An 18,309-nucleotide genomic window follows, 5' to 3' on the forward strand; every position below is an offset into this window, starting at 1 on the left:
TTTTTAGCGATCGACGCTGGAACAGAACGGATCATCACAGCGGGGACCAGGTAAGTGAGGGGATTTAAACAGTGAGAAAAGTTCAGGTTTATCGATTTTTGCAAAATCGATAAACCCGAACCAAGGTCGGGTTTAAAGGTCGGGTGGTTAAATTGGATCTAAAAACAAAGCTTTTTTCTTGATCGCGATGTGGGGTAGAACCCTGTAAGGTTTTAATTGCTGTTTACCTGTAAGAGATATGGACTTTCTCTGTTTGCCCTGGTGACCACTGTGAATTGCAATTGAGTATCCACCAAAAGCAGAAATGCAGGAGAACACTTTTTCCAGCAACTGTCTATAGGAGAATTTTATTTTACTACAGGAAATTTCTCCAGTAGAACACAAAAGAAAACGAAACTTGACAGAAGCTGTAACCATCCCCTACACTATCACTCTTTTTTGCCCTTATGTAAACTTTTAATTCCTGTGTGTGGAATTTTATTTTGTTTAACATATTTGTTTTGGCACAGCTTTATATCTCCTAACATATTATGGTTTTTGTTGTAGGCGAGATACAGCTTCAATATGGCAGTTCTGACTACATATTTATCTTTTCCAGGGTGAATTTCAAAGATATAGATGCAAAGAAAATGAAAAATAAATGAAAATGTTCCATTAATTTTCCCAGTGTAATGTTTATTCACACAGCACCAGGTATTGACAAAAAATACAACTGACAAAGATTAAAAATTAAAAACATCTAGCATGAATATAGGGACAATAAATAATTTATGCAATGTAGTACAATGCTAAAGCTGAAAGATTGTTTTTTTTTCTACTTTTTCACCATTTAACGCTATATAGCAATCTGCTTACATAGATTTTAGTGTAACATTATGAAAAGATCAAATCAGGTTTCCATGGAAAGGAACTAGCATGACAACATGGTGGCCATTGCAGTGTTAGTTCCCAGGTTGGAATCTGGGCCAGGGCTCTATCTGCATGGAGTTTGCATATTCTCCCTATGTCTGCGTGCGTTTCTTCCCATTACAAAATACAAAACAAAAACCTGCAGTTAGATTAATTGGCTTCCCCCAAAAATTGACCTTAGAATAAATTACACACATAAAAATATGGTGGGGACACTGAACTGTAAGCCCCTTTGGGGGACTGTTAGTAACACTTTGGACTTTGTAAAGTAATGAGTAATATGTTGGCGCTATATAAATACTAGTTAATAATAATCATCATCACAATTTAAGAATTGCAAGAATCTGAAGATTACTGTGGCTATCAGCTAAAAACATCACCCAGGCATTCATCAAAAATATTAAATAAACCCATGTAAAGTAAATGTGCAATATTTGTTCTTGTCAAATATAGTACAATTTGTATATTCACTTGGTCATCTGCCATGGTCTACTACTTAGTAATGCAACTGCCTTCTTTCCCCAAGGCTATGCTCACACTGGTGGGTGAGATTGCAGTGCAGTTACTGCTTCTTTTGTAACAGCAGCCCATTAGGAATGAATGAGAAAGGCAGTGAACAGTTCAGTACTACCCGCTACCACCTGCTATATAGTGTGCAAACACTGGTTTGGGCAGCCGAACAAAGGCCAACCGCCAGCAGTTACATGAAACTGCTTGGTCTCACGGCCAATGTGAATAAAGCTTTTAACTGTGTATTTATTGGACCAATGTTCATAACTAGTATGATAGGTTAAAGCTTTATAAATGTAAATGTTTAGCTGTAAAATATTCCTAATGCAGAAGATTATGCTTGTATTGACACATAGCAGACATGTCTCTTTTTCCAGCATGACTTTAAAAAATAAATGAAAATTACCTGAAATAAATTAGGAATTTAAATAACAGTTGGAAGACTGTTGACAACTCAGTTAGTATACACACTTTGATTAAAAAATGTCTGACTGTATTTGACCTAAATATAAAACTCACAAAAATCTCTACTCAAAAACCTAACTGCCAACATTAAATTGAAATCTACAATCTGAACATAAAAATAAAACAATAACACTGTCATAAAGGAAGGGAAATAAATGTTATACATGGATACCCACATGCAAATCAATTATGCATTTACATATAATACTGTATGCAACAGATTCTGTAACATATATAAAAAATACATTGCATCGGCTCTTTTTCAGCTGGATAATTTGTAGTAGTGGAGTGTCAAAGCTGTCATCCATCAGCTTTTATAAACAGTAGAACAGCAGAATCAGGTTTACTAAAATAAAACCAAGTTTAGTACAGCTCAATAAAAAAGAAGAGTGCTGGACATTGCAGAATGATGACCTTAGCTTCTTCTTTTTGCTCCCAGGGTTGGGTTGATTCACAGATTACAGTTTATCTTTTTTGAAGATCTGCATAGTATTTACTAGAAAACATAAAATCAATCAATCACCATCAATATATTAAACAGCTTTTTCAAACATCAACAAAGAAGTTACTGCAACTGTTACAAAGGTTACACATTAATTTAAAAGGACAAAGAGGAAATGTGCATTTGCTAAAACATAATTTGACTACAGACCCTAGCTAGAAGTATTATTCCGTTAACCAAATAGAAAGCAGCATTCCTGAAAGTAAACAGGTTACACTATGCAGAATCTCTAATTTACTAAGAATATAGGAGATGTTGAGCAGATCACATCACTATTTAAATTTTTCAGTCCACAGTTCAAATATATCTGTGGGTATGCCCAATATGAGAACCTCACATGCACTTACTTTTACGTTCATGGAGTATGTGGTTTCCACTATTTATATTATGCATTATACTTTATGTATAATTGTATTACAAGTGTTCTATCTGCTATTCAATGCATCCTCTCAATTTCAATATAATGCCATTCGCACTATTCATATCATTCAAATAATGCATCCGACTTCTTTATGTAACATGTAGTTTTGTTGTGCCTGACACCTGAGCCTTCCTACCAGCTGATGAAGCTTTGAATGTATCTGAACCGAATGGAATATATCCTCCACTGTGATTGGAAACAACGAGAGACAGGTTTGATAGTCTAAAAACACAGATGCGTGCCGATTTTGCCCGATTTTATGGGGAATAAAAGCTAGTTGTTTGGAAAGTATCCTGACTGTTAAGAGGTTAAGCTTTAGCAGCTGGTTGGAAGGCTCAGGTATCAGGCTCTTGCCTGGACAATGGGGGAGGGGGTGTGGTGTATGCAAATATCCTTGAGTTAAAGCTGCTGTTAACAAAAAGCATGAATAGTTGAACACAGAAAGGCTATTCTTATTCATTAAAAAACACAATGTACCTATATCAGACAACAGGTTGGTATTGTAGAACACTGTCATCACTTTTATAGCTTTATTTAAATTTTTGTAATAAAAAGGATCTCCATTAATGGCAATAGTATCATGCACTATAAAGGCCTTTATCAAATAGGCATTTTGAACTAATCAAGGGCATATTCAGTCTTTGAGAACAGGAAGTGGCTAGATATAGTGTGCCTGTCAGTGGGTGGATTGACAAGAGGTATAGACGCTTCACTACTCAAGATATTTGGTAGTTTGAAAGTGTCTACTCACAATAAATGTATAACACTGTACAGGAGTGCAAGAATGGGTCCATGACACATGCCCCCTACATAGAACATGGGGGCATTCTAAAAATGGGGGCATTCTAAAAGCCCAGAATTAGTAAGGTACAACTCTGCAAGGGTTGCCGTTGTTAGCTGGTTGGTTCAGGGTTCTTGACTCTGGAATGGGAAAGAAGGTATTGAGTGGCCTTTTCTATTCCACCCAGGTACACCGAGTACGACGAAAGCCAGGCAGGAAGTCTGGCTATAAGCAGCACAAGTGTGCCGTTAGGCTGGAAAGTGGAATGGCTGCAGATAAACCTGAATGGAGGCTCTACTAAGTAGCTGTGTCCCTTTGGATGGGAAGTTCTTTATTTGATTTATAGACTGTGAAATTCTCACTAAAAACTGTACTGTAGAGAATTGTACTGTGAAATCATAGGACTCTGCACTCTCCTTACCGGTCCGGTGTAAGCGGTCTTTAAAATATTGATTTTTTTTGCTGAAGAAAGCTTTATTGTTTCTAGAACAAAAAAAGAAAAAACCCACTCTGGGTTTCTGTCATCCGATTGCATGCCCCCCTCTATTTGCTGACTACATAAAAATAGAATTCTGAAGACACTTATTCCTTATATTTTTTTTCAGCAACCTATTATAACAGCGCTTTGTTAGGTTGGTCCAGAGTTTGGTCATATATACAGGTATCTACAAGTAGTTTCACTTCCTTTTATATGTAAACAGCATTTTTTAAATTTTGTTTAAATCAGTTTTATTAAGTTTTCAGATAAAAAAGGGTAACAGGTAAACATAACACATTTACCATCAGCTATATAACACACACACCATAACAAACATAACATCGTAAGCTTCTAATTAACAGACATACAATACCATAAGGCTGCATATACCCAAAATAAATAAATAAATAAATAAATAAATAAAACAGAGAAACATAACAGTTCTAAAGGGATCACATAGCACATGTTAAACCTGTACAAAAACAGCTATACATCTGCTATTGGAAGTGTATGGCATAGGGTGTAGGGTGTAAACCAATAGTCATAAACAACAGATAAAATAACAACACAGACAGATACATATAACAAATCAGCCCAGGGGGGAAGGGGGGGGGGATTGGAGGGGGGGATGCCAAGTGGTACAAAGAAATAAGAGGTATATATTGACCCTCAATACCGGGTTTGGGATCCAGCCTGTAAGCCTAGCCCTTTGCATTAAGGGTACGAATTTTCAAGGCATTTGCTGGGGTATGTACCGAGGACATTGAGGGGAAGGGCACAGGAAGGGGCGCGAGGCGGGCTAAAACCTCGACCGTGGGGTGAAAAATCTAAAGTGGGACCCTAAAGGTCCCAAAGCACTGCCCAGAAGGCCAGCAGGCCTATGCGGGGAAGTGTCTGCGAGCGGCGGGGGAGGCAGACAAGCAATCAAAAATAAACATACGAGGCCCGCCCGGGGGAACCCACAAAACCGTAAATAATGTATGGCGTGAGAACAGACTCCTAGCAATTACCCAGTAAAAACAAGACCAATATAACATAAAAGGGGAACAAGCCCTGGACATGCACCCAGAATACTAAGCAATCCCAGAGGCAAGACACCTAGGGCGCAAAGCAAATATCAATAAGCAGCAACATGAGATAAACATTACACCGGATTCCTGCCAAGAGAACAGGAATACAACATCCCAAGGCCCCTAATAGAATCCCCCGGGGAGGCGAGAACAATATAGTCCGCGCATCCCCCAAGGGGCCCTACACAAATTCACCAAATTAACCACAGGACCTAAAAAACATGCAAAAATAACAGGTCGGCTAACAGCAAAAACAGTGGCAATAAATACTAGAAAAATAGCGTTCAACACATTTACCCATACAGGAAAGGTCCCACCGTGAAGGAGAAACTGCACAGAGTCAAATGTAATCCGAGGATGCTTGGCAACACAGAAACATGTGGCTCCATTAAAAGGCATATCGATCTCCCGACCAGGTACGGCAGGTGATGAAAAAAGAAGTGAACCAGAGATGACTTACAGCCAGTATATGAAAAGTCCCACCGTGAAGGAGAAACCACTTGCACAGAGTTAAATGTAATCCGAGGATGCTTGATAACACAGAAACATATAACTCCATTAAAAGGCATAACAATCTCCCGACCAGGTACGGCAGGTGATGAAGAAAGAGGTAGACCAGTGATGACTTGTAGCCTAAGAAACACAAAAAGGGTAAATTGAAGACGACTATTCCAGGAACAGTAACGAAGGTATCCTGAGATCCACTAAAAATTGTTGGCGATGTCGATTCCAGCGGCTAGGTTGCGGAGGGATGAGGGGAAGAAAAATGACCCGTGGAAGTGCTTGGAGGACCATCAAAAGAAGGTCGCGGAGGAGCTTGCGGTGGCGTTGGTGTATTGTTGAGGAGTGAGGTCGCCGTAGGCCATTCAGGCAGTATGACCTCAGGAAGATGCAGATCCCGTACGATATAGGGTAGGTCAGATGGCTCGCGGAGAACAAGGGTTCTGCCTCCAGATCTGATGATGAGATGGAAGGGAAATCCCCATCTATATGGGATGTTCCGTTCACGAAGGACTGTCAAAAGCGGTTTAAGAGCCCTGCGGAGATCCAGCGTATGTTTAGAGAGGTCAGGCAGCAGCTGTATCTGAGCCCCGGCATATTCAATATTCGTAGATTCTCTGGCTTTTTTTATGATGTCTTCCTTGGTCCTGTAAAAATGGATAACATCTATAGGGCGTTGCGGATTTATGCTACGTGGGCCCAGCGTTCTGTGTACCCGATCTATCTCTATATCAACATCAGATGGGACAGCAAGAAGCTTAGCAAATATAGAGTAGGCAGCTGCAGGCAATTCTGAATTCGGTACGGTTTCAGGTAAACCCCGTATACGAATGTTATTCCGCCTGTTGCGGTTTTCAGCGTCATCATGCAACAGATACAACATATTAATTTGCGCATCATGACGTTCCAAAATGGCCGCTTGGGATACTACTCGTGAAGAAAGATCAGCACACTGGGTTTGCAGAGCTGCGGTGGTGCTAGTAACTTGTTGAAAAGACTCGCGTATAGCGTGGAACTCTGCCTTACAACTCGCTTCCAAGTGCCCTATACTGCGTTCCAGATCTTGTTTGGTAGGAAGAGCACGTAAGTGGGCCTTCCAGTCCCACTCCTCTGCGGACTCTGTGTTGGCCGGACTTTGACTAGAAGAGGCGTCTAAGGAGGGTAGCATGCAGGGACTGGGAATGGGAGAGTCGGGGTGTACCTCAGGAGAAGATGTGGAGGCATCTGGAGTGGATGCTGACCCGTGCTGCTGCAATCCGGTCTCCATCGAAGTGCACCGCGCCAATGGTGCCTGCTCGTCGGGTGCCGTGACTAATCGAGCCCCCGGCTTTGAGGCCTTGTCCCGGACCCCGCGGCCTGCCGCGGGGAAGAAGCTGGATAATCCTCCGGTGGAGGGATCACCCCCTCCGGGGCGTCCCTTCTGCACCCCCTTGACTTTAGGGCCCATGAGGCCAAATAAAGAGGTGCAATAAGCGCTAACACTATGGGGAATCCCCAGGCGGGATACGGAGCTCAGGAATCAGCGTCCTGCTCCGCCACCATCAGGCCACGCCCATTTTTTTTAAATTTTAGTGTTAATTATGCCTACCTTTAAATTACAAGTATATATATATATATATATATATATATATATATATATATACACACACACACATACATACATATATAACTAGTCACAAATACCATCAAGACACAACCGAAATAATGTACTGTTTACATTGTATTAGTAACCTAGAGTCAGTCATCGTGCAAAAAGCTAAACAAATATGATACAGTCAATGTACAACTGACATACCTTAGATTGGTAACTTACTGTGTCAATTTCCTCATCTGAGATGGGCTGGATTTGTGGGTTATAGTGGAGAGGGGAATAAACCCAGCTCTGGTCATCTGGAGGCTAAGAAAGTTAAACCAGATTTGGATGGTAGCACAAAGAAGAAAAAAAGACAGGATATAGAAATAGAAGAGCATAAAATAAATGAAATAATACATTTTACTCAAAAGTCAGCACTACCATGACTGTGAAGCTTTTAAAGCATAACCTATTCTGCATGCTTTAACTGTAGGTAATGTTCTACAATTGAAGACACAAAACACTGAAAAATATATAAATTTAACTTTAGAATTGTGCACAAACACACAAAATTAGTCAGACAATTATAACATTAAAAAACACACAAAAAGAAACATTTTCACTAAATGTCAAAAAATGTATATAGTTATACAATAATACACTTATATGTGAGGAGTAAGCATTTTGCTGATATAATACATGTGGATATTCCTAAGGAGAAACATTTGAACAATATTTTTGTAGATATCTATTAGTGGTGAAAAATATTATTGTAATACCTAAATTAAATACATATCTTTGGAGCTAATCTTTAATGGTCATCATACCATAAATTTATGGTACTTAATCTAAAAAAATAATATTTTTTGACTTACATAATAAAAATATATGTTTTCAAATGACCAGATGGGCTCAAACTGAGTGAAAACCACATTGCTTTAATGCTTTAGTAGTACTCACTCACAGAGTCAGTGGATGATGTGGCAGAGTACATCTGACAGGGTTGGGGAGAATACACCCAATATCGCCCATCGGTGAACTGGTTGAAAGATGAGATGAAGCAACAAAGATCACAAAGAACAGAGACGATAACAGATTGGACGAGATAAGAATGGATGAGATGACTTAAGAAACAGATAAAGAATTTAAACAGGTAATGAATGACACATATGACACATTTATTTTCACCTTGTGAAACTGACAATAATAAACTTCCTATCCTATGGTGCCAACATTCACTCAGTATACTGTAGCTATGGAACACATCACAAACACTTTCTCTTCTTATCCCCATTTCACAGGGAATAGATGTTGGTAGTTCACAGAAGATAGTTGAAAAATCCTCATATATTGTGTAGAAATTCAGTTCAGTCCACAAGAAACTACAGACACTTGATTTACACTCTAATTCTGTACTTTTAGAAAATGTACCCAGCCTGAAAACAGAAAATAAATGCAGCTACCACTACTAAGTACCAGTATGATGTAATATAAAATGTTTTTGTATTGATTTAGATATCTTTTAAGTATTCTTACCCAGAGAACATACAGTTAAATGGACATGGAAGAAAGTTGAATTGGGTATTTTTTAAATGAAATCTGTGTACTAAACAACTTCAACAATATTTTTACATTTTGATTTTTCTTTGAATTTTATCTACTGCTCCCATGCCGAGCCTCATTCTGTCCCCCGTATGATCAGCTAGAAGGCGAATCATTGTGGTTGCAGGGAGTCGTGGCAGTGCTTAGCTCTCCCATGCAACCACGGAGCCCTGATGACATCACAGGGATTTCCTCGGCATCTGCATGATGTGTGCGTAGCCCTTGTTGGCTGCGCACGGGCCGTGTAACTCAACGGATGCCAGTCAGTCCGCCTTTATTAGGCGCCTTTTGGCTATAATTCTATTTTTTGTTCCTGCTAGACCATGCTGGAAACACACTTATTACTACTTCTCTCCCTTCTCTGGTAAGCTACCCTAACAAATACATACCTCTATTATTGTTCCACAGCATTATAATATTACCTACTGAACTTTGACTTCATACTTACCACCTTAACACAGGAAATTTCCCAACGAAAGTTTGACATTTACATCTACCCCTGTTTTTCCTTTCCCTATTTTCATTATTATTGATTATTTATATATCCAATTTCTTTTAGTTGGTACTCTATAATAATGTATACAATGTATCTATAAACTTTCTCATTCTCCATTCAGGTACAATATCAGCCAATTTTGATTTTATTCCCTGCAAATTTACAAGCTATATTTCATCTTTCCCAGAATTCATACACTAATACCCCTTGTTGGAAGTGACCAAAATTGATATGAATATGACTGGTATGTAAAGACAATTCTGCTTTCTTGGAAACAAGCTATAAACCTCATTATCTGTGGAGACAGATGCAGTCCCTCAAACATCAAAGGATTGCTTAACATAGACAATGATTGATCTTCCATGTGTGCAGGCCTGAGGATCATTAACACCTTGGCCAGTTTGACTATTTGGTGTCAATTTCTGCCCAAACCTGTTCACTATAACTTCAGTCTTCCTGGAGGGGGCAGGGGTATATGACAACAATCCCAAGCCTGGGACAAGGACAGTCTGTGTGACCTTTTGATCAAGACTTCACCAAGGATGAATCAACAATGTGATTCGCTCTGGACCTTCAGCGGGGTGTGGTTCAAGGAGAGAAAACCCTGGTGTGTATGGGTGTGTGAGAGATTTGACCATGTGCTAGAGATAGAGCTAGACCCCTCTCCTTCCCCTTCCTATATACCCTTTACCTGCTTCCCTTTTGTATTGAAAATCATATGTAAATATTATCCTAAGCTGTAAATAAACCTTTCCCCTTTGTAAGATCTATTGGTCTGTTGTTAAATCCAAGGCACCCCAAACAGAGCACATTCTACACCCCTAAACATCAACTGAACAAATAACACATAGTTTTGTTTATCATGATTATTTATTACTACATTATTTATATAATGAATTTGAAGTTCATCTGAAATGGTTACTTTATATGAAGTTTTATGTTATTATGTTCATTCTTAGATGCATGTAAATCGAGTCAAGAGATGCATGTTTTATGTATTTTTCTTTTGATAACCACAATATTTCAGAATTATCATATGTATTGATTATGCATAGATATACTTAAAAGTTTATGGACATAATCTATATTATTTTTCATGAAACATATGAATGAATTTGGTACACTTAATCAATATGATTATTAATGCAATTATGTATTTATTATATAGACTGTAAAGTCGTTACTGCACACCCCTAAAGAGGCCATAATTGGTGAAACGCGTCACCTAACTAAGACTACAACTGTTGTTGTTGTAAAACACTAGTTGATTATCTGTATAATTTGGAAAACCCACCCTATGATTATATAATGGGCTAGTAAAAACATCTATGGATTGTTATGTAATTAATTATGTATAAATCCATAATTATTGCTTTTTTAACATAATGGCCTATAAACCATCTGTTTGTTGTCTACCAATAACATGTCCACAAGGGTAACTACAATGTGTCTAGTATGCTTACAGGTTGTCTAGTGCTCTAGGCCTATAAATACATCTTTATATTTGAAAATAATTGTTTAATGCACTGAAGTGCATTAAAATTTGTGCACAGTACTGAATGCAGTTAAAAAATAATTGAAAAATTTAACATTAAACACACATTTTTAACAAAAAAGTGTGTCATATGCAATGTAAATTTAAGAAATAGCTTGCACGTGGTTATAGAATTGAAATCACCACATTTTCACTTTAATTTTTTTTGAACACAATACATTTTGTAAAAGAAACATTCTCTTATATTTGTATATCTATCTAAAAAGTAGTTTCAAATGTTAATACTGTAGATTTTTGAGTTTTTCCGATCCAGAAACCCATCATTTTGTTAACCCATCATTTTTGGAATAAGGTGTCTGGATGCATTTGGTTGCAATCTTTTTTTGCAAATAAAAATGCTGTGGTCAAACAACTGCAGTTAAAAAAATTGCTAGTATAGGAATTCCATTTTCCTTTAGATAGCAATCCCCCCAACACTTCAGCAGCACATGCTTAGTACAATGCCCATGCTAGGCATTTTTCAGAAGCCAAAAGGTAAATTCTAGTGCCAGGATAATGGAATTCCATGAGCTTGTATGAGAATGGAATCTTCACTGGTTAACCTCTCGGTGGATGTTACTGGGAAAAGAAGAAACTATTTTTCATTGGTGGCTATGGAGCAGCAAATGAACATGAATAGGTTTACTAGCAATCTCCTTTACAGATATGGTTATATAGTTACATAGTGAGTCGGGTTGAAAAAAAAAAGACATAAGTCCATTAAGTTCAACCATTAAGGAAAGAAACATATCTTAGATAGAGAACCCCATGGACATAGTTGATCGAAAGGAAGGCAAGAAAAAGCCCTGGTACAATCTGCTCCAACAGGCGAAAAAAATTTCTTCCTGATTCCATGAGGCAATCCGATGTTCCCTGGATCAACAGTCTCAGTTATCTTTACTTTAAAGCTTTAATACCCAGTTATATTCTGTGCTTCTAGAAAAGCATCCAGCTTTATCTTAAAGCAATCTAGAGAACTTGCTGAAACTACTTCCTGACGGAGCCCATTCCACATTTTCACAGACCTTACAGTGAAAAATCACTTCTTTGCCTGGAGCTTAACCATCTTTTCCTCCGAATGCAAAGAGTGCCCCTTTGTTCTTTGCAACGGTCTTAAAGTGAACATTTGGGAAGAAAGTTCCCTATATGGACCATTTAAATATATTTATACAGGGTGATCATATAAACATCTCTTCTCAAGGAAGAATTGATTCAGTTCAGCTAATCTCGCCCCATAGCTGAGCTCCTCCATTCCTTTTATTAGTTTAGTTGCCCTTCTCGGCACTCTCTCCAATTCCACAATATCCTTTTTGTGAACTGGTGCCCAAAACTGGACTGCATGTTCCCGATGTGGTCTGACCAATAGTTTGTACAGAGGCAGGATAATGTTGTGATCTCTGCAGTCTATTCCTCTTTTAAAGAAAGTACTTTAGCTAGATTTTTGATATTGCAGCTTGACATTGCATCCTATTATTAAGTCTATGGTCTACCAGAACCTCCAGATCCTTTTCAATTTCTGATTACCCCAAATGTATTCCCCCTAGACAGTATGAAGCATGCATGTTGTTAAGCCCCCAAGTGCAAAACTTTACATTTCTCAATATTAAATGTCATTTGCCACTTGGCTGCCAAATCAAACAGTACATCCAGGTCTGCTTGTAGATTATAGACATCATATATGGACCTAATTCCATTACATAGTTTGGTGTCATCTGCAAACACAGAAAAGGTACTTTTAACCCCAATCTCAGTATCATTTCTAAAGATGTTAAACAATAATAGTCCCAAAACTGAACCCTGGGGTACACCACTAATAATCATGGACTAGAGTATAATTCATTAATCGCTGCTCTCTGGATGCAGTCCTTTAGCCAGTTCTGTACGTATCCATTTATAGATTGGCTTTTCTATTGACCCTATCCTACATATTAAGTCTATGGAGTACTGTGTCAAATGCTTTAGCAAAGTCCAAGTACACTATATCAACTGCTACTCCACTGTCTACCTGTTTACTTACAATTTCAGTCTATCTTGAATCCATGCTTACTATCACTTTTAATATTATTTTCTAGCAGAAACTCCTCCATGTGGTTCTTTATCAAACACTAAACTCAAACTCAAATGGTCTTTCCAACTATGGACGTTAAATTAAATTTTTTAGATAGGAACCACATTGGCCTTACGCTACTCCATTGGTACCATATTAGTGATTAAAGAGCCTCTAAAAATTATAAACAATGGCTTTGAAATAACTGAGCCCAGACCTTTGAAGACACATGTATGTAAATCCATAAGGATTCCCATCCTTAATTTTGCCTAACTGATTCTCAATCATATCAGTTTTGAGCCACTTTGACTCATTTAAAACAGTGACATTGCTATTAGCAATTTGGACTTCAGCTCTGCAATTTTCCTTTGCTTACACAGAGCTAAAGAAAAAAAGTGTTCAGTAAATCTGCCTTTTGTTTATCCCCAGTGACCAGCCCAGAGGCATCCTTTTTAAGGGGCCTACATGCTCAGATTTGATCTTTTTGCTATTAATTTGTTTAAAAAAATGTATGGGTTTGCCTCACTTTCCTTTGCAATCTGTGTTTCATTTTGAAGTTTTGCACATTTTATATCCTTTTTACATTACGATGAAGGTGATCCTTCATTTTTATATTTTTGGTATGCCCTTTTCTCATTCTTGATTTTTTTTACATCTTGATTTTTTTAGCTGTGAGCCACATTGGGTTTACTGTTATTCAATTTATTAGCCATTAGAATATATGTTTGTGTAGAACAGATTTAAAACATTCCAATTTCAGTTGAGGACAATATTCCCTCCCAGTCCAAGTCACAGAGAGCCACCCTTAATATTTAATATTGGAAAATTTGCTCTCCTAAAATTGAATGTTTTTATCTTTCCTGTTTTTGCTTCCTGTTTACAGCCTAAATTAAATAAAATCATATTAGGGTCACTGCTACCCAGACTTTCTTTTATATGCGCAATTTAATCCCCAACTATCCCCAATCCACTAGTTGCTGACCCGTCTGACCTTTCCTCCACTTTATTTAATTGTCCCATCCTCCTCTGTCCTAGTTTAACCTCCTGGGCGGTAACCCCGAATGTGAAAAAAGATGCTAAAAGCAGTAACCCTGAGCCACACTTGGGGTAGATAAACCTATAGGAAACAATAGTAAATCGCTACTTACCTGATCCGCCGGCATCCTGCGCCGTCCTTCTATGCAATGTCCCTTTTCCTTCTTCCTCCGGCCGGCTTCCACTCGATGAGTCACAGGGGAATTCCCGGTGACGTCAGTGCGTGAGGACGTTGCTGGGAGAGCGGGCCGGGAAATTCAAATCCATTTGTATTGCATTCAATACCAAATAAATGTACTGAATAAATTACAGTGGATTTATATGTGTACTAGCAGTACATTATCTTTCATGAACATTTATTTTACAGTAGAATATATTAGTATGAGTATATATATTTTTTATTTTTTAATTCATTTAATGTATTATTTGGACATAATTTTGTACTACAAACTTTATTATATTTATACTATTATACTGTAAAATAAATTTTCGTGAAAAACAATGTACCCTTTTAGGCATATAAAACCGGACAGAAATTAACCGCCCAGGAGGTTAAATATCCCTCCACCATTCCCCTAAATCTTTCCCCTGGCACAGCAGACCCCCTTCAATCTAGATGCAAACTCTGGCATATAAGTTGCACCCAAATGAAAAGTCAGCCCGGTGCTCTAAGAACCCAAACCCTTCCCTTTTACACAGGGACTTAAGCCATGCCTTTAGCTATCTAAGTTCCCCCTGCCTTTCCCGTGCTGCGCATGGCAACATTTAGAACAAATAAATGCAACAGCAATTTGGAACAACTTTTCAGGATTGTTGGCAACACTGTGCCTTTGTAGAAATGAGGAATTAGAGCTGTGCACCAATAAACTTTATTGTCTACAATTTGTATTGTTATTTTCTCATTTAACTTATCTACCAGGAATCAATAATTACTACATTAACTTACAAAGTATATGTCTGTCGTTGGCACCTCCTCGTCTTCTTCAGAGCGTTGACTTCCAGTTTCTTCACCTGAGTATGCTCTTGCCACCAATCCAGAAGCTTCTCTGTAGAGTAAAAAATAAGTGTTGCATTTACTGCAGACTGAAATATTATCTGCAAATAACATAACATTTAAGGCTTCAGAAGAAAGATTTATAATTTGGAACTTTTACAGATAAATTAAAGCAATACATTATTTAGTCAAAGTTTAACTGAAGGATAAGGGGAAGTATACAAAGTTTCTGAATAAAGATATCCAGTAGCTATCCATGCAACCCTGTCTGCTAAAAAAAGTCCTAATTTAAAATTTTGGCTATGAAGCAGAAAGTAAAAACTCACAGTTAAAGTCAGATTTTTTTTTCATATACCTAACAGAAAAGTCATAAAAACTCACTTTATTACCCCTCCACAGATATTATTCTAACGAACTTTAAATTTGACATACCTTTTAAAATATCTATTGTCTTATATTTTAATATTTTTTATTGAGAAAGAAAAAAGGAGAAAAACAGAAGAAAAAAAAAAAGAAGAAATTAAAAACAATACAAAATATAGCACCAGGTTCGACCTCAACATAGATTTAGGTTTAATTCCACTGAGGCCATGTTGAGAGATATTTTAGATAGGTTACTAGCTATTTTGCACCACTGCTCCAACAAACTGGTCTTTCCTAAATATGCTTCCCACAACATCATGTAGGTAAGCTTAGAGGAGGGTGATGAAAAATCAGATCCAAAACTAAATCTCTAGTGGTATTTAATGTCCTTGGACATGAGAATCTGTATCAATGGCTTCAGGGATTTTCTGCTTTTACAGTCATTGAAGGGAGGTCAGAAAAAACTTGAACAACCAAACCTTCCATAGTTGGCTCTGACTAAACTGTAGACACACATATCTACAGCTTCCTTGGTAATAAAAAAAAATGCAGTTTAACTATTCCACAACATTCGGAGGGGGGCTAAGAGAGTAACAGTGCTGGAAAGTCTGGGGAGAATAAGCTCTATCCATCTGATAATGAGAGGGTGAAAAACTGGAACTAGGCCCTTTAACATCAACCTAAGGCCTGTGATCCAGAGGGCCCCGAACTGGAGCAGTCAGGCACAAGGTTAAAGAGGCCCTAATAGGAGCAAGGGGAGCACCTCCATCCCATCCTGCAACCTCCACTAAATGAAGAGCATCTCAAAAGCCTAAACTCAAGGAAATCCAAGAAAGACTCACATGGAGAAAGGTGCCATATGGGATGCATGGCCAGTGGCATATGGGATGCACTAAAATATTCCATCTGCTTTGTGCCCTGATTTGCCAACTATCTTGAGCAAATGGGTTGGAGAAGTCACCCCTGGCAGATCAAATTTAAGCTGCCAGTCTGGAGCTGCTAATAAGTAGCTAATTTGCCCTTGAGGTGCTGAGCAGTAAAAGTGTTGAAGTCGCCATCACAAAAGCCTAATTTCAAACTTTGTGAACAGAACTGAAAAAAGCATGCGTGAGTAAGAAGGCTTATGAACCTCACCAGTTGTATCTGAAGGAAAGGGCCAGAAATGTATATAAGGAGGCTTGTGGAAGGCTACCCTACAACATTTGGTTCAAATTAAATAAAAGCAATTCTACAACTATTAAAAAGTGTATGCAAGCTTGTGATCAAATATATTTGTGAATGTATGAACATTGTTGGAAGAAATTACTTTTGCCTTGCACAATATAGATGTCTTAGACGACATGCTAAATTTATTGTTTGTTAATATAAAATGCGTTAAAGGTTATAAAGACTTTACCCTAAGTGTATGTAACCCTTTGACTTGCCACCAGATGCTGCTCCATTTACATAAACTTGCCAGACATTTTTTTGCTTAGCCTCCTGGGCGGTTCATTTATGTCTGGATTTATATGTCTAAAAGCGGTACATTGTTTTTCACAAAAAATTTTTTACAGTATAATAAAATAGTATGATTATAATAAGGTTTGAAACACAAAATCATGTCAAAACAAAAAATTCAAAAAAAAAAAAAAAACAATAATAAATATATATTTTTAAAATGTATTTGATGTATTATATATTCATGATTTTGTGTTTCAAACATTAATATACTCATACTATTACATTAAACTGTAAAATAAATTTTAATGAAAGACAATGTACTGCTTTTAGACATATAAATCCACTGTATTGTATTCAATACAGCTATTTTGTATTGAATGCAATACAAAATAATTTCAAATTCTCGACACTCCCCCAATTGCATGCACCAACGTTACCGGGCCAGACGTCGACCGGAGGGTGGGAAGGACGAAGAAAAACGCTGGCGGATCAGTTAACGTTGTATTTACCATTGTTTTTCACTGTTTTAGCTACCCTGAGGGTGACTCGGGGTTACTGCTTCTTTTTTTACCCTGAGTAAGAACTCGGGGTTATCGCTGTGTTGATTTCCTGAGTCCCATGTGGCACTCACTGGTTCATCCTACCAAACTAAATGTTACTATAGGACACAGTAGTGACATGCATAACAGCCAAATTTTTAAATAGGAACCTAAATTTAGGTGACAGGGTAATTTTAAGCTACCTCTAACACTTAGACCTTAAAACTTTTTGCATTTTTAAAACTTAAAAAAGTCCATTTACAAGAACAAATAGCTATCCTCTTTATTGTAAACAAAGCATTAAAAACTAAACTAGTATTGAAAAAAAAAAGATTTTTCAAGCTTAAGACTCAGAAACATTTTATTAGAGGTGGAACCACATTTTTTACTCAATCTGAATGCTCCCTTTCTTAATATTTTGTGGAAAAAAACACCAATTTGGGTTTACAAATTGGGGGGAGAAAGGAGAAAAACAGAAGAGATCATTCTGTAGTGTACTATTAGGTGTTATCTGCTGATGGTTACACCAGATGATTCAGTAAGATGTATCGGATATTTGTAAGGTTGCTTAAAATCATTGCTGGTTGACAACCAATGTTGATGTTATCTGATCAATGAGCTTTAAATTTTTTAATTTATCAAATAAATTGGATGAGTTTAATAAACGTTAAAACCTTTAACCAGAATGCAAAACATAATTTATAGATCTCTTACTAATATACAGACATGACTGAGTAATATTAAAACTTTGATTCTTCTATAGAGTTTCGTCCTACAAGCCAGTGAAAGTCAATCGAAAGAAGAAATTGTTGATGGAGCATGTGATGAGGTTGAAACATTATGGGTGCGGTTGGATATAGGGATGCATAATACACAGTTAATTATTGCAGTCTGCTATAGGCCCCCAGTGATAAAGAAGAGATAGAGCCCCTGATTCATCAATAAAATCCGCGCTCGCTGTAAGCGCGAAAGTACGCGCGGCCAGCGATCCCGGTTTACCGCGGTCCGGACTCCAGTGTGCGCGTACACTCGCCTCCTCACTGCCAGCC

The 18,309-nt window shown here is 37.7% G+C and overlaps 1 protein-coding gene across 4 annotated transcripts in view; it reads right to left on the reverse strand.

The window, feature by feature from the left end:
* Nucleotides 1-654: 654 nt before the first annotated feature.
* PIP5K1C (phosphatidylinositol-4-phosphate 5-kinase type 1 gamma) overlaps nt 655-18,309 on the reverse strand; it is a 150,159-nt gene continuing 132,504 nt past the window's right edge. The window contains exons 16-19 of one of the 4 annotated variants that reach the window (XM_072405096.1): nt 14,871-14,970; nt 8,175-8,249; nt 7,433-7,534; nt 655-2,380 (exon numbers count right to left, since the gene is read on the reverse strand). In XM_072405096.1, the coding sequence (XP_072261197.1) occupies nt 2,378-2,380; nt 7,433-7,534; nt 8,175-8,249; nt 14,871-14,970 (280 nt within the window). In that variant the 3' untranslated portion in view covers nt 655-2,377. The remainder of the gene's footprint in view (nt 2,381-7,432; nt 7,535-8,174; nt 8,250-14,870; nt 14,971-18,309) is intronic. The other 3 variants (XM_072405097.1, XM_072405098.1, XM_072405099.1) reach the window with 3 other exon arrangements.

Source organism: Pyxicephalus adspersus, chromosome 3 (assembly GCF_032062135.1).
Source record: "Pyxicephalus adspersus chromosome 3, UCB_Pads_2.0, whole genome shotgun sequence".
In the NCBI taxonomy this organism is placed as follows: Eukaryota; Metazoa; Chordata; class Amphibia; order Anura; family Pyxicephalidae; genus Pyxicephalus; species Pyxicephalus adspersus.